This window comes from Megalobrama amblycephala, linkage group LG12, assembly GCF_018812025.1.
Source record: "Megalobrama amblycephala isolate DHTTF-2021 linkage group LG12, ASM1881202v1, whole genome shotgun sequence".
In the NCBI taxonomy this organism is placed as follows: Eukaryota; Metazoa; Chordata; class Actinopteri; order Cypriniformes; family Xenocyprididae; genus Megalobrama; species Megalobrama amblycephala.
In genome coordinates this window covers 22,697,201-22,716,142 of record NC_063055.1, presented here as the reverse complement: position 1 = coordinate 22,716,142, position 18,942 = coordinate 22,697,201, and the positions used below count along the sequence as shown (strand labels likewise).

Below are 18,942 nucleotides of genomic sequence, written 5' to 3'. Positions count from 1 at the left end.
TACAAGATGTTCGTCAAGCATGCTGTATGCGATGCAATTATGTGAGTAAATTATTTATTTTGATGTTTATATTTGATTCTCTATGAGTTTGAGGCTGTGCTCCGTGCCTAACGGCTAATGCTACACTGTTGGAGAGATTTATAAAGAATGAAGTTGTGTTTATGAATTATACAGACTGCAAGTGTTTAAAAATGAAAATAGCGACGACTCTTGTCTCGGAATTCAGTAGGAAACGATGGTAACTTTAACCTCATTTAACAGTACATTAGCAACATGTTAACGAAACATTTAGAAAGACAATTTGCAAATATCACTAAAAATATCATGCTATCATGGATCATGTCAGTTATTATTGCTCCATCTGCCATTTTCGCTGTTGTTCTTGCTTACCTAGTCTGTTGATTCACCTGTGCAGATCCAGACCTTACTGGCTGCCCTTGTCTAATGCCTTTCATAATGTTGGGAACATATGCTGGCATATGCAAATATTGGGGCGTACACCCCGACTGTTACGTAACAGTCGGTGTTATGTTGAGATCCGCGTGTTTTCAGGAAGTCTTTTAAACAAATGAGATTTACATAAGAAGAAGAAAGCAATGGAGTTTGAAACTCAATGTATGTCTTTTCCATGTACTGAACTCTTGTTATTCAAATATGCTGAGGTAAATTCAAATTTTGAATCTAGGGCACCTTTAAATGGTCTAAATATATTTTTATAAATGTATATCATCTGTGGAAGGCATAGTACCATAAAATGTTTATCCAATTATTATTTTCAATCCGAATTAAATATGATGTCCTACCTGCCCGTCAACATATATTTACTCTCACGCACCCTGTTCGTGCAGACATCATACATCATCAGCACGTTCCAACCGAATCAGAACAACAAGCTTATGCTACGTTCACGCCATAACTACCATAATTAAGAGATGGCAACCCGTGATGTTCTAACCAGAGCTGTTCTCGGAATTATGCATGTCCATATCAACAGTATCAACACCGAAATTAATCTGCAGCAGTCAAGTACAAGTTGTTTACGTTCATTATTATCGTAATGTTATGTGCTTTGAGACATGAGGTAGTTTAACGCTGTCTCTTGTGACACTTTGCCGAGAGCAGCTGTGTGTGTGTGCGCGTTCATGTGTTTTGGAGGAGGTGTGGTTTTGGACTGCGATTTCCAGGGAGGGTAGGATTGTATGCTTTCAATGCTAGCAGGCTAACGTTAACATTTCCCAGATCACCTACTTCACCTTTAATAAAGATCGTCCACTTGTAAGTAGATGAAAAGAAGAAATCATAACACTAAATATGGCAGCTGTACTCCTGCCTTCCGAGCTAATTATATTTTCATAGATGTGGCGCTCAATAGGGGGTCTGTAGAATTTAAATTACTGACTAAAGGTCAAAAGAACCATTTGAACTAACTTACAGGCATGTACAAATTGTGCTGAACTTGTATGACTAGAAATAGCAACACCTGGAAGTGTTATGAATATGGCCACTGAGAGGACTGACTTCTCCAAGGGAATTTGGAGAAATGTTCATTATGAATGTGTACTACTGTTTAAAAGTTTGGGATCGGTAAATGTAATGTAAATGTAAAAAAAAAATCTTACTGACCCCAAACTTTTGAAAAATAGTGCACTTGTATACAGATGTAACAAACAGTTCAATGTGGTTAAAACTGGACTGTTTTAACTTTCATTTGTGTATGCGATGCAATTTTGTTTACTTGACTATTATGCTTTTACCTTAGCAACATGCCAACTCCAAACTCTAAATGTGAGTCTGAGCATATCTATTTGTATGACGAACTTCCTACATATAACTACTTCAAGTCAGTCACGAGGCTCAGTTTCTGTTAGCATGTTCATCAGCTAAGTGTTGTCACAGTGTGACCTTCACCTCACATCTTTAAATTACTCTAGTTATTGTAGACAAACACAATGCCTGTTAAACCGAAGTCATAGAGGCCCTGACATCTAAAATTGTGATTTGTGATTGAATATAGATAATTATCTGATACATACTGTAGAGCTTCTGTCAAGTAAATAACATCCCCTTTCAAATAGAACAATAACACTGACAGTTCTGTTTATAAGAGGCGGCATTTAACACCAGGTCTGTGTTTTAATGTGTCTAGAAACTGCTTGAAAGTGGCAAAATTGAGTCCTTTTTTCTGAAAAACATTTCAGAATGGTGTTGAATGCCTCAGGCGTCCAAGCTAAAGGAAATCTAGAGTTGTTAAGGAATAATATACAATCACTCCTGCAGTGCTCACTCCGATTTCCTTTTTTTTTTAAAGTAATAAACCTTGTGTTTCCATACTTCTGCTTTTGTAATTCATGTGTGCAGTGATCGATTTTCCATACCGTGCTTTGACAAAATACATCCGTTGACTCGTGTCACGGTAAAAGACAATATTAGAGGATTCTGTTATGTGCCGTAGTCAGTTCTCACAGGCAAAAACAAAGAATGAAGTGTGCTTTTGCTGCTGGCTTTCTGTGCAGACACTGAGTTATACAGGCTCTAATATTTTAATGAGTATGTTGAATGAGCACATCCTCTCCTATGCCATGTCTCAGCATGGGGATCATGAATAAGTCAGGATTCTGTCTATGCTTTTTGAGGCATTTAGCAACACAAGCCGTTTATGAAATCTTTCGTAAATTCACCAAGCAGCAACAATTGAATATGTACTTCAGAACGGATAGTATGTTTTTACCAGTTGATGCTACTGATTGAGGAAAAAGAAAACTTATTCCCATTTTTCTTAGAGGATGTTTCAAAAGGTGATATTAATTGACAAGTGTGAGATGGAAAGCTTGTAACCTGCCGTGGAGTAGCAAAGTGAAATTTCACTTTCTTCTTGCAGCTCCAAGGACACTCACCACAAAGGCCCTGAAATAAACAGCGTGGAAATAAAAAACGACAACAAAAGTGTCAGTTGTTTGTTTGGAAGACTCACTGTGTTTACTGACTCGTCGACTCTCCCGTTGGAGGGGTTCCAGGGAATCCTATTAATTTAATTTTCGATCAATTCTAATCGAAAACTCAGAGGTTCCTTTTGATCTTCTGTTATTGCTGTACTTTTAAAAAGCATAAATACTTAATTATTTCTGACGCACTTGAAGAAACGTATAAAGACAAGTCTGGATCTGCAGTGTGATTTTTCTCTTGAGCAGAATCAAAGTGTTGTAATTAACAAGAGGTCTTCCAGTGTGTTTTGTGTTGAACTCTCAATAAGAGATTTCTATCTGTCCAAATACCCTGTCCGTCCTTTGAAGATATCTTTGATATCCAGTATTGATATGCAGTGGGCTTTTATTCTTTGAAAAATGAAGAGCGAAAGAGATTTTCTCTCGAAAATAGACATTGCCTTACCCTTGGTTGGCAAGTGTTTGATTTTGTGTACGTCATCCTTGGAAAAGACGTTCAACCCCCATATAATTCCCCTTATATTGCTCCCATATTTGAACTTAATGTTGTTCAGTCAAGATCTTAGCAGGTTGGAATAATATTTTGTAACCTCTTAACGTCTAATTGTCTGAGTTTATATATAGATTAGTATCCACTTGGACTGAATGAAAGGCCTGATGAAGAGGGTGTGACTCCTCTCCAGTATCTCTCGAGGGTCTTTCTTCCATTCTGAACCTTTGCCTTTCTGTCTTTTTCAAAAAGCACTCCTAATCAAGTTTAATTTAATCCCATTCTCTACATAAAAGATTGATCTGTTCATTTGCCCAGAAATCTGGATGCAATCATTAGACTAAAATGAAGTTATTTACATTTGATTCCAGTTTGAATCATGTTTGAAATTGCATTAAATGCTGATATATTGCGTTGCATGCACATTAATTTGCCAATATATGTTGGAAATCCATTTTTCTGTAGATTTTCTTGTATCATTACCTCAAAACTCAGACTGTTTCTTGCTCACAGAAATGTTCTTATGTTCCTTCCAGGGAGCAGCGGCCGATGTCTCTCTGTCTGTCTCGTGATGATGAACCTTTGGCCGGGCTGGAGGCGTTGCCGTTCAGGCTGATGCAGCAGGACTGCACAGCGGTAAAGACTCTTCTGCTGCGGTTACGCAGGACCCTGCAGGAGGTAATGTTCCACACTGACAGTTGATTCATGAAGCTGCTATGGCCTTCATCACGGGTACATTAGAACAGGTAGAAGAGCTCTCCGTGCCCTGCCACTTTCATGCCTCATCATTCAGGGTGAACACCAGGAGGATATCACACATTTAAAAGAGCCACATTCAGTCAGTAAGTAGACCTTGGTTAGAGTAGACACCATACTTGATGTGACACGAATGAAAACAAGGCTGTGAGAGGTAGAAAAGCGTGCCACAGTGTTGATTTGCTCTGCCAGTGAAACATTACAGTAAGTACTGCTATACAGGTCTAGTATCACTTGTTTGTTTTGTTTTTTGTGTGTGTGTGAACTAAATTATTTAAATACATTTTGGATGCACTTTTTATATTTTTGTAAATTTAATATATTTTTTATAGAAAGTTTTATATTTTTGATCAGTATCAGTTGGTGTATTTAATTGTACATAGACATTTCCACTTTTTTTTACATTTAGATTACTTTTGCGATTCACTTAAATTTATTTTTTATTAAAGGTGCCCTAGAATTAAATATTGAATTTATATTGGCATAGTTGAATAACAAGAGTTCAGTACATGGAAAAGACATACACTGAGTTTCAAACTCCATTGTTTCCTCCTTCTTATATAATTCTCATTTGTTTAAAAGACCTCCGAAGAACTGGCGAATCTCAACATAACACCGACTGTTACGTAACAGTCGGGGTGTACACCCCCAATATTTGCATATGCCAGCTCATGATCGAGACATTAGACAAGGGCAGCCAGTATTAACGTCTGGATCTGTGCACAGCTGAATCATCAGACTAGGACAGCAAGCAAGGACAATAGCGAAAAATGGCAGATGGAGCAATAATAACTGACATGATCCATGATAACATGATATTTTTAGTGATATTTGTGAATTGTCTTTCTAAATGTTTCGTTAGCATGTTGCTAATGTACTGTTAAATGTGGTTACCATCGTTTATTACTGTATTCACGGAGACAAGAGCCGTCGCTATTTTCATTTTTAAACACTTGCAGTCTGTATAATGCATAAACACAACTTCATTCTTTATAAATCGCTCCAACAGTGTGTAATGTTAGCTTTAGCCACGCAGCATAGCCTCAAACTCATTCAGAATCAAATGTAATACATCTAAATAAATGCTATACTCACATCATCCGATGTATGCATGCAGCATGCATGACGAACATCTTGTAAAGATCCATTTTGAGGGTTATATTAGCTGTGTAAACTGTGTTTATGCTGTTCAAGGCAAGCGCGAGCTCCGGGGGAGGGGGAGCACGAGAATTAAAGGGGCCGCAACCTATATATCGGTGCATAGTTAATGATGCCCCAAAATAGGCAGTTAAAAAAATGAATTTAAAAAAAATCTATGGGGTATTTTGAGCTGAAACTTCAGACACATTCAGGGGACACCTTAGACTTATATTACATCTTTTAAAAAGAAGTTCTAGGGCACCTTTAAAAAAAAAAAAAACACTAATATGATGCTCTTAAATATAATTTTTATCAAATCTCAAAATGAATATTTTTCATTGTGAGGCCTGAATTTGGCTTTAAAGGTACACTATGTAACTAACTTTTTTTTTTTTTTTGTTCAAAATGAACAAGTTAATTAAGTAAATGCATAATCAGTCATTCTTCCAAAATGTTTTTTTGTCTTACCCTGATTTAAGCCTATTTATAAGTGTTTATATTTTAGACCTGACTGGATGGTTTTCACTCAACTGCATACATATGTCACTCACCCGTACGTGTCTCGTCATATCCATAAATAGAGAAATGTTGCTCTGGCTACTTTGATGCATGAATGGTGTGGGAGTAGTAGGGGTGTAACAATATATTGTGTCACAATATATCGCAATACAAAAATGCAACAATATCGTATCGTGGATAGTGACAATGTGTGTTGTGCATAGTTAACCAAAAACTCAAATTTACAGAGTTTTAGTGTCAGTACTAGATTAAACTACTATATATAATGTTGAATATAATGTATAATAATGCAGTGGGGGAATATTTGTGGGTCCTGATAATGCCAAATGTCTTATGTTACCAGTAAAAAGTGGCCTACAATATTTTAAATATATCTAGTCAGTGACGGAGAGTATTCATCTGAAATAAATCTGTGTTTCAGCGTTAGAATCATGAATATTTTTATTCTGGTGTCACCATTGGCCTGTGCTTTGGGTTACCAGCACCAAGTCCAAGCCTATTCATTTCCACTCCTAATGTAATGCCAAATTTAGCATTTAGCATCAACAGTACATTTTTTTGTTAACCTTTTACCATATGTCTTGAAGTATCGCAATAATATTGTGTCGTCAGTATCATGATGTGTATCGAATCGTGATATGAGGGTTCTTCCGCAAAATGCATGCAGTTTTGTTTTTTATCCCTTAGAGGGACAAAAGTTACACAGTGTACCTTTTAATTATATTTTATTTAGACAAAATAGTATAGAACTTTAAACTGTGTTCCTACACTTTCAGAACAGTGATAAAGTGTTTTAGTTCTGTTGTGGTAGTAATATGCAAATTAATTAAATGTTCTTTAAGTTACCACAATAATTCAAAAAGCTCTTGGTGTCATCCCTTACTGTTAATAATAGTAATGTTCACCCAACTTAATTTTCTGAGCAGAACACCCGCATTTCCATTCCACATTCATCCAAGTCGTAGCTGCATGAACTCAGTTTTACATTCCCTCACAATAACAATCACTTTCCTCAGTGAAGGTCCACACAACAGAGGAACATGAATATTGAAGAGGAAATTCTTTGGCCTCTTTACTGACTCTCATTAACATGCAAATTAGCCATCTTCCTTCAGCTTTTGTAAACTACAGTGTAATAAGAACCACAATGACTTATGCATTTTTGCATTTGGTTTTATTTGCTTGACCACAGATTTGAAGCATAGCCTGTTCTTGTGTGTCTTTTGGGCTTTTGGTCATTTAAAACCTCGTTTCTGACTAATTCAGGGCAGTGCATTGAGGAGTGAGTTCAAAATGTTCAAAGGTTTTGATTCAGTCAGATTTTAAATAGTAAATGTGAAAGGACCATAGATTGTCTGCTCACACTTAGTTCTTCTAATAGAAAAGATCTAGACTGGTTTCAGAAGCGTTTAACCTCTCAGACATAGATTTTGTTTGAATGTTACCTAGACTTGAATCAAATAGCTCTTATGTATTGTATTGCCTATTGGCATTCAGAACCTGGCAATGCATCCCTCGTGGATTAAACTGGCTTTTTGTTGTTGTTTTTTTGTGCGTCCTGCCTGGTTCATTTACATAACTATTGCATTTCCTACCAGGGAAAAAAAAAAAAAAAACAGTTCAGATGTGCATATATAAACATTTTTATAATCACTTCACATTCAGAGCAGAGATTTTAATATTAAACAGGTTAAATTCTTAAATTGTTTTGCATTTTTAAGAAAATCATTTTGGCTTTACTTTTGTCAGTTAGCAGTTTTTGTTTGAAATGCACTGGGAAGAATCAGCATTAGTGAAACGTTTGTCTTGCTTTTGCTTTTATACCTTCTTGATTACCTCAATATGTTTGCACTTTTCATTACAGTTTTCTTGTCCTCTCCTTGCGCTTAAAATGCAGTTGTAGAAAACACATTAATCAAAAGCAGCACATGTCGGATCAGTCTCGAATCCTTTAGTAATTATGGAGTCTGAAATACTGCTTGAAATTTATTCACGTTTGCTGTGAAACATTAACCAAAATGACATTGTAATGGTTGTGATATTGTACCTTGTTTGAAATTTATAGACCCATTCAAACTACTTGATTATAGTCTCCTCTTTTTTATTTATTTATATTTTTGTATTTTCCCTGCCTGTGGGGTAGCTGCATGTCATAGGCCCTCTCCACACCCACCCACAAATATTGCTTCTTTATGAAAGCATTGCTACAGAGATGCACATTAGAGAGAACTGCTACTATTTTGTGTTTTGTATTGTTTTTTGTTAACTTTGTTTGGGTTTGTTTTTGTTTGTTTTTGGTTTTTGTTTTTGTTTTGTTGCTGCTTTTAAAAAGAAAGTGCTGCTATGGAGATGCACGTTAGAGAGAGCTGCTACTATTTTTTTTTTTTTTTTGTGAGTGTTTGTGTGTGTGTGTGTTTTGTTTTTGTTTTGTTTGGTTTTGTTTTTGTTTTGCTTTGTTTTTTTGTTTTGTTTTTGTTTTTTTGTTTTTTGTTTTTGTTTTGTTGCTGCTTTTAAAAAGAAAGCACTGCAATGGAGATGCACATCACAGAGAACTGCAACTTATTTGATTTTTTTGCTTAAGGTTAATTTTGTTGTTTTTTATTTTGGCCAAATGTGAAGAAATTAACCTCAAGCAGTGCAGTGTTTTGTTTTATTTTTTTAAACTAACCCAATAGCTTAATATATTGTCTGCAGGCCTCTCTTCTCGGAATAAAGTGTTCCATGTCTCTGACAGTGTCACAGCTCTCTTTCTCACATATTAATTTAAGGGAAAAGGGTTTGAGGCTAGAGCCTGGAAAAGACGGGGTCGTCTTCTCCCCTGTTTGGATGATATAATTACATGATATGTACGACACTGGCTAATTTCTCATTGAGTTTCTTTAATGAGTTTTAGAGTAATAACAGTGTGTTTTGTGTATTGGGTATCAAGAGCTAACAAAGAAAAACACTTTTAAAGCATTTATTGACAATTAATATTAATTTCTACATATACATTTTAACATTACAAATTGTATAGATTAACTTTATTAAATGTGTTATGAACATGAACAAGCATAAATTAAAAATGAACAGTAGTATATTATAAAATGGCTAATGAATGGGGTTGTGGGAGTTTGTACATGAAATTGGTAAAGCAATCTTTTATAAGTGCAAATGATATTTTGAAGGCTTTGGAGAACATATACTTGTAGTCTTCAGCTATGTCTTGGCCAGAAAGTTTAAAATGAACTTTTTAATACTGGCAAGTGTAGTAACCTCGGAGCCAACTAATTCAGAGTGAGATGAGCAGAATATTATTTACAGTCTGCTTTTAATAGTTATTTTCTTTTCATGTGCTCATTAAATATTAAGATGTCTGATCTTTGCCTTTCAGAGCACTGAGATCAGTCCTGCCAGCAGCCTTCACTCTCTACCCATAAGCCCCTGCAGTGAGAAATCACTCCCCTTTAAGGTAATTGTCCATATTCAGTGTTGTCAGAAAGTGTTTCTTTTCTATTAATAATGTGGATGTGAACATTCTTTGCTGCTGAGGTATCATTGGTGGGTCACTCTTTGATTTAAAAAGCTCACTTTCATTTTTTTTTTCTTCCCTGAAGATTTCAAAGCCCGTAGATCAAACATAATGACGGTGCTAAATGACTGCATTGAGACAGAGGTCTCTGTTTTATGTAGTTAATTTTCCCACTCCATTGTGCTTCTCCTAAACACACTCTACTCTTTTCATTCTGGCTTCTCTCTTTGATACAATTTGAGTAATTTTCCCACTATATTGATGAGATTATTTGATTATGTGCCCTGATCTTGTGGAGATGGGCTAGGACTGTCATTGGGAGAGGTTTATGATTTTGTATGAGGAGCTTTTGCTTAGTAGAAGAGGATTTTGTTTTTCATCAGGACTTTTTTTTCCCGAACGGCTCAAAAATACTGCGAAGAGGAAATGAGGTCTGCGTCTTTCTCTGTCCTCCTTACTGACCTACATGGAGTGCTAACAGAAGCGACGGTTGCGGCAGCGATTCACGTGACATTCCGGCTCATCCGTAGCCTAGCGCCACGCAGCGGGAGAGGGAGATGCTTAGAATAGGACGCCATGCATTCTGACATTGTGTTCAGCTGACAGGAGAGGGGTGGGACTTGTCCTGATTCATTCCGTTAAAAAAAAGGAAAATATTCCCGATTTTAAAAATAAAACCCTAGAACCCACCTGAGACGGAACCGTGTCACTTTTCGTCCTACTTTTAACAGAAAACTTCTCTCACCAAACATTTGTTATCCCCACCTTCTTAATAATTAGAGCCTGCAGAAAGAGTTCTCCTGCGGCGAGAGCATGGCGTCGGTTAAGGGAATAATGGAGCCTCTTGCTCTGCATCTTGGTAAAATGAGTTCGGACTGGGGTTCCAAACTCATTCGTCCTGGTGTCCCTGTCAGCTGCGCATTAATAACTCCTTGTTAAATGGGTGTAGGTGCGGCCACCACTCTGACGGTGCCCTGTTTGAAGTTTATAACATCACAAACCTCCTTAGACAGAAATCATTGAGGACATCTATCACATTTACTCCTTTTTTTTGCCTCCCTTCAAAGTACATCTGTGAAATACTCTGTGCTTTTCTAATCTTGTACCGTTGTTGGTAATGAAAGGTGAAAGGCAGGTAGGACTGGGTGATATAGCAAAAAAAAATTCTTGTGTTTTTTCTTCTTCTCTACAGCCTTTTAATGTCATAATCACATACTGAACAGTACACTGCCGTTCAAAAGTTTGCGATTACTTACTAATATATATGTTTTTGAAAGACGGCTGTTTTTATTTGATCAGAAATACAGTATAAACAGTAATATTGTGAAATATTACCAATGAAAATAATTGTTTTCTATTTTGAATATGTTTTTAAATGTAATGTATTCCTGTGATGACAAATCGAATTTTCAGCAGTCATTATTCCAGTCTTCAGAGTCACATGATCCTTCAGAACATTCTAATACTCTGATTTGCTGCTCAAGAAATATTTCTTATCAATGTTTCAGCATAATCTAATAAATAGAAATTTCAAAAGAACAGCATTAATTTGAAATGGGAATCTTTTTTAAAAATGTATTTACTCTATTTTGTTCAATTTAATGCATCCTTGCTGAATAAAATATTTTTTTTTTTAATTTTTTTTTTTTTATAAACTTGAAAGGCATGTTTTCCTCATTTTCATTAATTTAGTACCAGTATAAAAATATGTAAGGCTTCAGCATCCCAGCGAAGATACATGAATGGTAACAAACGCAATATTTACATAATGTATATAAATTTTTTATTAAACCATTTAATTTGAATTGCTTCAGTGTTGAATTGATTGAAATTAGATGCTTTTGAAACATCTCTGTATTAGGAAGGTTAGCAAAACTAATCTAATGACATGGTCTTTAGGAAAGTGAATATTCAATATTTTTTGCCCAGATCTACCACCTGGATACCTTTGACTGCATCGATTGCAGTGATGTTAAGTGTTGCCTTTTATGATCAGGGCTCTGTGATAGTAGGACGTTCTCATTTATTAGGTCCTTCGTCCCCTTCTTGCCTCAAGTGTTTAATCTAGGACAGACAGATGGAGGAGCCACTCAAATACAGCTTTACAGCACGGGGTAGAGACCCAGCTCTCTGTCTTGTGTGTCGTGTATCTGTGTGTGTTTGTGTATGCAACTGTGACCAAACACCTCTCTAGAGGTCCTCCATGGCACTGCACAGATAAAGTGCCTCTTGTTAAACCTCTATAATTAAGATATAATTAAATATTCCCCACAGGCAGGGATTTGGAGGATGTTACATTCTGCCTGTTTGCTGCATACATTGCTCAGTACATGACCTTTTTTGTATTTTTTTTTTTTTTTTTAATGAATAATTAATTTTTAAATACTTAATTGTTATATGTACATTACAATTCAAAAGTTGTTGTTGTTTTTGATGCTGAAAATTAAGCTTTGCCATCACAGAAATAAATTACATTTTAAAATTCAAATAGAAAACCGTTTTCACAATGTTACTTTTTTTACTGCATTTTTGATCAAATAAATGCAGTTTTTGTGAGCATAATAGACTTCTTTTAAAAAAAATACAGACCTCAAAGTTTTTAATAAAAGTGTATATTTCTAGACTGCCATTCAAATGTTTGAAATCATATAGACATTTTGGTAACACTAAGGTTCATTAGTTAAACATTAGTTAATGTAATAACTAACATGAACTAACCATGAGCAATACATTTATTTACTAATCTTCGTTAAAGTTAGTTAATGAAAATATAGTTGTTCATTGTTTGTTCACAGTGCATTAATGTTAGCAAGATTTTAAAAATGTTTAGTAAACGTCACAATTAACATTAACAAAGATTAATAAATGCTGTATAAGTGCAGTTCATTATTAGTTCATGTTAACTAATGTAGTTAACTAAAGAACCTTATTGTAAAGTGTTACCAACATTTTTATGATTTTGAAAGAAACTAATGCTTCTGTTTGGCCAATGTAGCATTTAAATAATATGAAATACAGTCAAAAGTACATTTTGGTATTTAAGACACTGCTTAATGAAGTGTAGAAATTGCAACACAAAGACTTTATTTGCCTAACTCTTGATCGCAAGTGTACACCAACTCAAAAGTATAAGTGAAATGTTGGTTTTTAAAATGTCTAAACAAAACAAAGAATATCTCATTTATTTGAGAGATGAAGGCTGTTTCATGTACAATGGTCTCAGCAAAAGAAAGCAGGCAGTATCTAACCAGAACAGAGATAGAAGTGAACATCCCTGCTCCAGAACAACAAGAGGACAAGTACATCAGAGCCTCTTGTTTGGGAAACAAACCCCTCACTGGGTGCTCAGCTGGATGCTTCATTGAACAGTGCTCACTAAACACCATCTTCAGTTGTAACAGTGAAGGCAAGTCTCTTAGATGCTGATGGCTTTTAGGCACAGTTTCAAAGAAAAACATACATCTGAAACTGGCAAATAAGAAGAAAAAGTAGAATGGGCAAAAGAGCATAAAGATTCACTGGTAAACAGATAGAAATGAATGTTAAGTTCTGTGGGAGAAAGAGGGGTATGAAACTTCACTTCAAACTGATTGTTGGAAGGCAAAAGGTCTGCCATTATTCTTAAGAATAAAATTTGCCTTAAAGGGATATGAATTTTTTTTTTTTTTTTTTTTTGCTGAACACGAAAGAAGATATTTTGAAGAATGTCGGTAATCAAACAGTAGATGAACACCACTGACTTTCATAGTATTTTTTATTTTTTTTTCCATATTATGGAAGTCAATGGGGCCCGTCAACTGTTTGGTTACAAATAGTCTCACCAAACTCACACAAATTTAGAATTACCTGAAGGTAAAATAATGACAAAATTTTCATTTTTGGGTGAACTAACCCTTTTACTTAACTTAAATGTGTTTGGGAGAACAAAATATTTGTAACTTTATTCTTAAAAATGTTCTTTTTCTTAAAGGCTCAGTGAATTGCATTGGAACAGGCAGCATATTCAATGTGTAGACGTAATTTTAACTGAAACAAGAAGACAGGGCAGGACATATCAAACAGCTCCGCCCCTTTTTAAAAATAGTCAATAGCATTTTGTTTATACCACAGCTCGGCCAGTGCCATTAAACTATGTAAAACCTCAGTTTCCTTCTAATCTCCTCTATGTCACTTTAAAATACAGCATTCTGTGCAGAATTGAAATGGGTCCGATACCTTTTGTGGTCTGAGCCGACTCGTGGTCCGTGGATATGATCCGCTTTGTCCTGTCGTGTCTGTGGGCCAGAGCAGACTGTGCTCGCACTGCAGCGGTTTACGTGACACTAACACAAAAAAAAAAACGGACTTCATTCGAGGCTTGCACACTCTGCACTGATCTTCCTCACGCCAGAGTGATAACCAAAATATTTGTCAGGTAGCTATGCGTTTAAACATTATCCTTACAGATACATCTTCCTTGACTAACTCTCTCAGAGCTCCATCCCAGGATAACACTACCTTTTATGAGATCAATCAATCCACCACCACATGAAATCATTAAAAACAACTCACCTGTGATGGAGGATGACCTCTCAGTCCTGTGTTTCTTGGAAATATCCCGGACGAGCCCCCAGCTGAAGTGAGAGACTTTAAGTTTTGAATGCTTATATCTCCTAAATGCGAATTTTGTCATTGTTTTGGAACACCCCAGCTTATTCATAACCTTAAGGCTAACATATTCATACTAAAAGCTAAAAAAAAAACTTATATTTTGATTTCAGGGGGACTTTAAGGTTGTTCTAAAGACAAAAATTTGTTTGAAGAAATAGACGTACAACACATAAAAAAAAAAATTAAAAAAAAACGTGACTGAGTGCTGAACTCCAAGTGAGTCGTGACTGAAAATAATGTGTGCACTTATGGTTATCACGATAGTCTGCAGGCAGCAAGAGAAAGATTGACTTTGAGGTGTATTTCATTGAGTTGAGTCTTTGTCAAGAATTGCTAAAAGACTCAAATATGTGTGAACAATTTTTCAAGAATTCTACTTATAAACATTACTACAAACTTATTAGAATTGATTTTAAGAAATATCCTAACTTCTTTCTGAAGAAGATTTTCATAAAATTATTTTGTCTTTAATTTTTTGATCTATTTAATGCATCCTTGATGAATAAAAGCATACATTTCAAATCAAGAAGATAGTTTCATAGTGATTCCAAACCTTTGAATGGTAGCCTACCAGGCGAGTCTTTTTTTCATCACAGTAATGTTTTTAAAGTAACTTATTGTAATAATGGCCATTTTAATTATATTGTAATCATATTAATGATACTTAATGGCCATTACTACAAAGCTAAATGAAATCCAGTATAATTTGAGTTCAAAGGAACGCATTCTAATTTGGTAGCGATGAAGAGATACTTGAGCCTTACTGATGGGGTCGTAGCAGTTCATAAGACAAAAAAATGTTGTAGGTACAAAGCGAGCGATTCTAGGTAGTCGCTGTGTATGTCATCACCATCTCCAGGCAGAAATTAGCTTCCTTTACAGAGGAGCATCAAAGATTGACAACGGCTCCCTTGAGATGTTTATGTAATGTCAACAAAAGGAGTGCATTCAAGCCAAAGCCAAACAGCTTTGAACAACGATGTCTCCAAGTACGTGACATTGAAGCACATAATCCCCTTCCCTGATCTCTCATGAAGGGCTCCGACTCATGCATATTGTGTCCAGCTTCCTAATGCCAGCGCCGTCTAATCTCCACCGAGTGCTTCTTTTAGAGGAGAGCTTTCGTTTTTCGGTCATTCGTGGAGGCCGTACTCTGCTCCTGGGCCCTCACGGTCCTCCTCTGCTGCCCTTGAAGCTTCAGTCCCTCCCTCCCCTCCCCCAGCCTCACATAATGGATGCTGACAGCACAAGGTCGTGGGAAAGTGCCTGCTAGTTCAGGTGAAGTTTATGGAGGAGAGTGAAACCAAGGCATAGAAAACACACCTCCACCTCTCAACCACGGCAGTTTTACGCCCACACACGAGGCTGCGGATTCAAACTGGGGGCGATGGCTTGAATAACACAGACTGACTTTTTTTTCAAACAGTGTTTGTGTGTGCTTTGTGTGCAGGATCCTGGGAGAGAAGAGAACCAGTTCCTACAACAGCAGCTGAAGGAGAAAGACGAGCTCATTTTACGACTCCAGGCTGAATTGGTGAGAAAACTCGAATTCAGTGTATTACCGCAAGTTTCATAACCACCTTCAAAAAGTGTCACGATTGCAAAAACAGGTTCCATTGATCTATTGTCTCTGGAATACCCTAATTTTGTTATGTTTATTTGACAGTTTGTGTTAATATCCTGTTGGTTTCATGTCCTTTGCTTCTCCCAAGGCTTGCGTTAGGAAGTTATGGAGATGCCGCTCTGCAGTTTCCTTTGAACTGGGACGATATTTGATAGACTCACTTAACGTGCTGTAAACAGCTCGTTGCATGCTTTACATGCACTGTGAGACACATAACGTTCCCGGTCCCAGCAGCTAGGGCAGAGACGAGTGAAGGAGAAATATGACAGGTCCATCTCAGATTTATAGACTAGTGGTCCTGAAAAGAGGGATGAGATGATAGGCACGGAGGTGGGGGTAGGACGAATAAAAACAATAGAGGGCAGTAAAGAGGCTGTAAAAGCAAAAGGACAAACAAAGCACATGATATTTCAAATCATCTATGACTGGTCTTTTCTAATGCAAAATATCAATAAAAACTGTATATATTAGCAATACTAAAATAACACTGGGCCCAAAATCCTCCCTAAACCCTGTCCACACTACCATTTGTAGTCACCGCATCACAAGATGTGGAGCTTAGGAAATCTCCAGCTTTCATTGAAAACTAATGACTTCAGGACGCTTTGGTGCTGCTAATCTCAGTGCGAGATTGTGTGAAGTGAATGCACCTTTATTCTTTCAGCTGCAGGACTGCATTACTAGTTTAAACGTTCTCCATACTTGCTGATCGCTGTCTAGATGTTCAATGAAAAGATTGCAAGTTTGACTTTCGCTCAGTCTGTAGAGGTTTGAATTGATGTTGTCCTTATCTGTCTTCTCTTCGAGAACTGAATTCAGAAAATGTGCTCCCGGTAGCGTTAAGCACGTCTCTGAAGGTCACAGTCTTTTTCTCAGAGAAAACAGTGTGTTGGTAAATACCACAGTGCTCACTGCAGATTCTCTGCTCCATAAGAGCCAGTGACTCAAACTCTGTGTGATGTGAGTTTCCACTTGAGAACTGCAGTGGTTGTTCTATCTCAGGTAAAACATGTGTACTGATCATATGTAAACGTATGCATAATGTGGCATCCAGATGACGGTGTCGGAATAAACGAAATCCTTGGCCACTGACATCATCACTTAACTAGATTCTGCCGCCCAGAGACCTCCGCTCTATTTTTAGTGGGAAAAGAACCTGCGGCCACAATGGCTTAATAAATCATGGCAAAAGCTCGTAAAATAATACTCACTGGTGAAACTGGCAGCCTGCTGGCTAGGCTCGTCTTTGTCAATTTTTACTGTCTTTATTGAATGTCATTAATGAAGTATGGCTGCCCTAAATTTTGCTGCACCATATTTCTTATTTTATTAGTCTGCCATTCTGCCATGTTTGAGAGAGGGATTAAGGCTGTTTGATATTCCCAGTCAAGACTGGATGATGTAGCCGATATGAATCAGTTCAATCAGAGGGTCATTATCATACAGTAAGCCAGAGTTTATTAATAATATTGCATGATAATGACCAACTGTACAATATTCAACTTATTACATGGCTACTGAAGAAATATATAAAGGGCATAAAAAAAACGTTTTATATATATTTCATTCAAATGTACGTTTATGTAGGGCAAATTTTTTTTTGTAGTTTTTATGTTCCGTTTAAAAATAAAATTAGTCATCAGTGTATTAATTAAAAATAAATAATCACTTTATAATTAAATCAGTTTTTAAAAATTAATGAATCATTTATTATAAATACAGTTGCAAGAAAAAGTATGTGAACCACTTGCAGAATCTTTGAAAATGTGAAAATTTTTAACACAATAAGAGAGATCATACAAAATGCATGATATTTTTTTTTTAGTACTCTCCTGAGTAAGATATTTTACATAAAAGATGTTTACATTTAATCCATAAGACAAAAAAAATAGCGGAATTTATTAAAATGACCTACTTCAAAAGTTTGCGACCCATTGGTTCTTAATACTGTGTGGTTACCTGAATGATCTATGATCTATTTTTTTGTTGTGTGATGGTTGTTTATGAGTTCCTTGTTTGTCCTGAACAGTTATACTGAGCTCTGTTCTTCAGAAAAATCCTCCAGGTCCCAAAAATTCTTCAGTTTTCCAGCATCTATTGCATATTTGAATCCTTTCCAGTAGTGACTGAATGATTTTGAGATCCGTCTCTTCACACTGAGCACAATTGAGGGACTCAAACACAACTATTAAAAAAGGTTCAAACATTCACTGATGCTCCAGAAGGAAACACGATGCATTAAGAGCCGGGGGGTGAAAACTTTTGAACTGAAGTTTCTGAAGTGAAGCGATGCGTTTGTGTAAGAAAAATATCCATATTTAACAAGTTACAAAGTAAAATATCTAGCTTCCACCAGACCACCTTCCGTATTCAAATTATGAAGAATGTGTAACGCCTCTTGCAGTTCAAAACGCTTACTCCTTCCATATTCAACTTGCAAAAAAAGCTTAACTGACGCAATGGAAGGCGGTCTAGCGGAAGCTAGATATTTTACATCATAACTTGTTATACTTGTTATATAATACATTTATGATGGACGGATGCACTTTCTTGAGCTTCATACTCGTTTGTCTCGTTCACTGCCATTATAAAGCTTGGATGTGCCATATTTATTAATATAACTTTTGTACACCTAGGATAGCTTGAGGGTAAGTAAAGCTTGGGGTAATTTTCAATTTAAAGGGAAGTAATCCTTTAAACTAACATTTTGAAATAAAAACAACATTTTTAAATGTCTACTTATTTGTCAATTTATTTCTTTACATTTTTTTATTTTTTAATAAATAAATTACAATTTTTAAGTGGCTTTCCTAGTTATGGATACAGTTAAGCAGTCAATATATAACTGACCATTGCATACTTGATCAGGATCAAGTATTCCAGAGAACTTTTTATATATATATATATATATATATATATATATATATATATATATATATATATGATATATGTTGTAACTTTAATGCTATAGCATAATTTTCTGACACATACATCTTTTTAACAGGAATCCACCCGTGCTGCTCAGAAATCTCTTTGCCAAAAAGCTGACAAAAGCACTCAGACAGATTTCTTACTCTCAGAGGTGAGTACCCATTAAAGCACCGTACGAAAGCTACTGACGACACTGCTAATGTTCTGAGGTCACTGAGCTGTGTCTGGTTTTTCTAATTGAATACAGGTCCCCACATTTGTCTTTTTTATTTCACTGACTTTTAACGGTAAAGGGCACTGAAAGTTGATTTTCAATTTGAGGTGGAACCCTTATAGTGAGATTGTGGTTTTGGATTTCAACAACACTTTTGCTTAATCG

At 36.1% G+C, this 18,942-nt stretch overlaps 1 protein-coding gene across 4 annotated transcripts in view; it reads left to right on the top strand.

Annotated features, from left to right (window-relative positions):
* ccser1 (coiled-coil serine-rich protein 1) overlaps positions 1 to 18,942 on the top strand; it is a 93,630-nt gene that overhangs the window by 32,871 nt on the left and 41,817 nt on the right. For all 4 annotated transcript variants that reach the window (XM_048209697.1, XM_048209696.1, XM_048209699.1 and 1 more), the window contains 4 exons: positions 3,969 to 4,110; positions 9,221 to 9,298; positions 15,459 to 15,542; positions 18,637 to 18,714. In XM_048209697.1, coding sequence (XP_048065654.1) covers positions 3,969 to 4,110; positions 9,221 to 9,298; positions 15,459 to 15,542; positions 18,637 to 18,714 — 382 coding nt within the window. The remainder of the gene's footprint in view (positions 1 to 3,968; positions 4,111 to 9,220; positions 9,299 to 15,458; positions 15,543 to 18,636; positions 18,715 to 18,942) is intronic.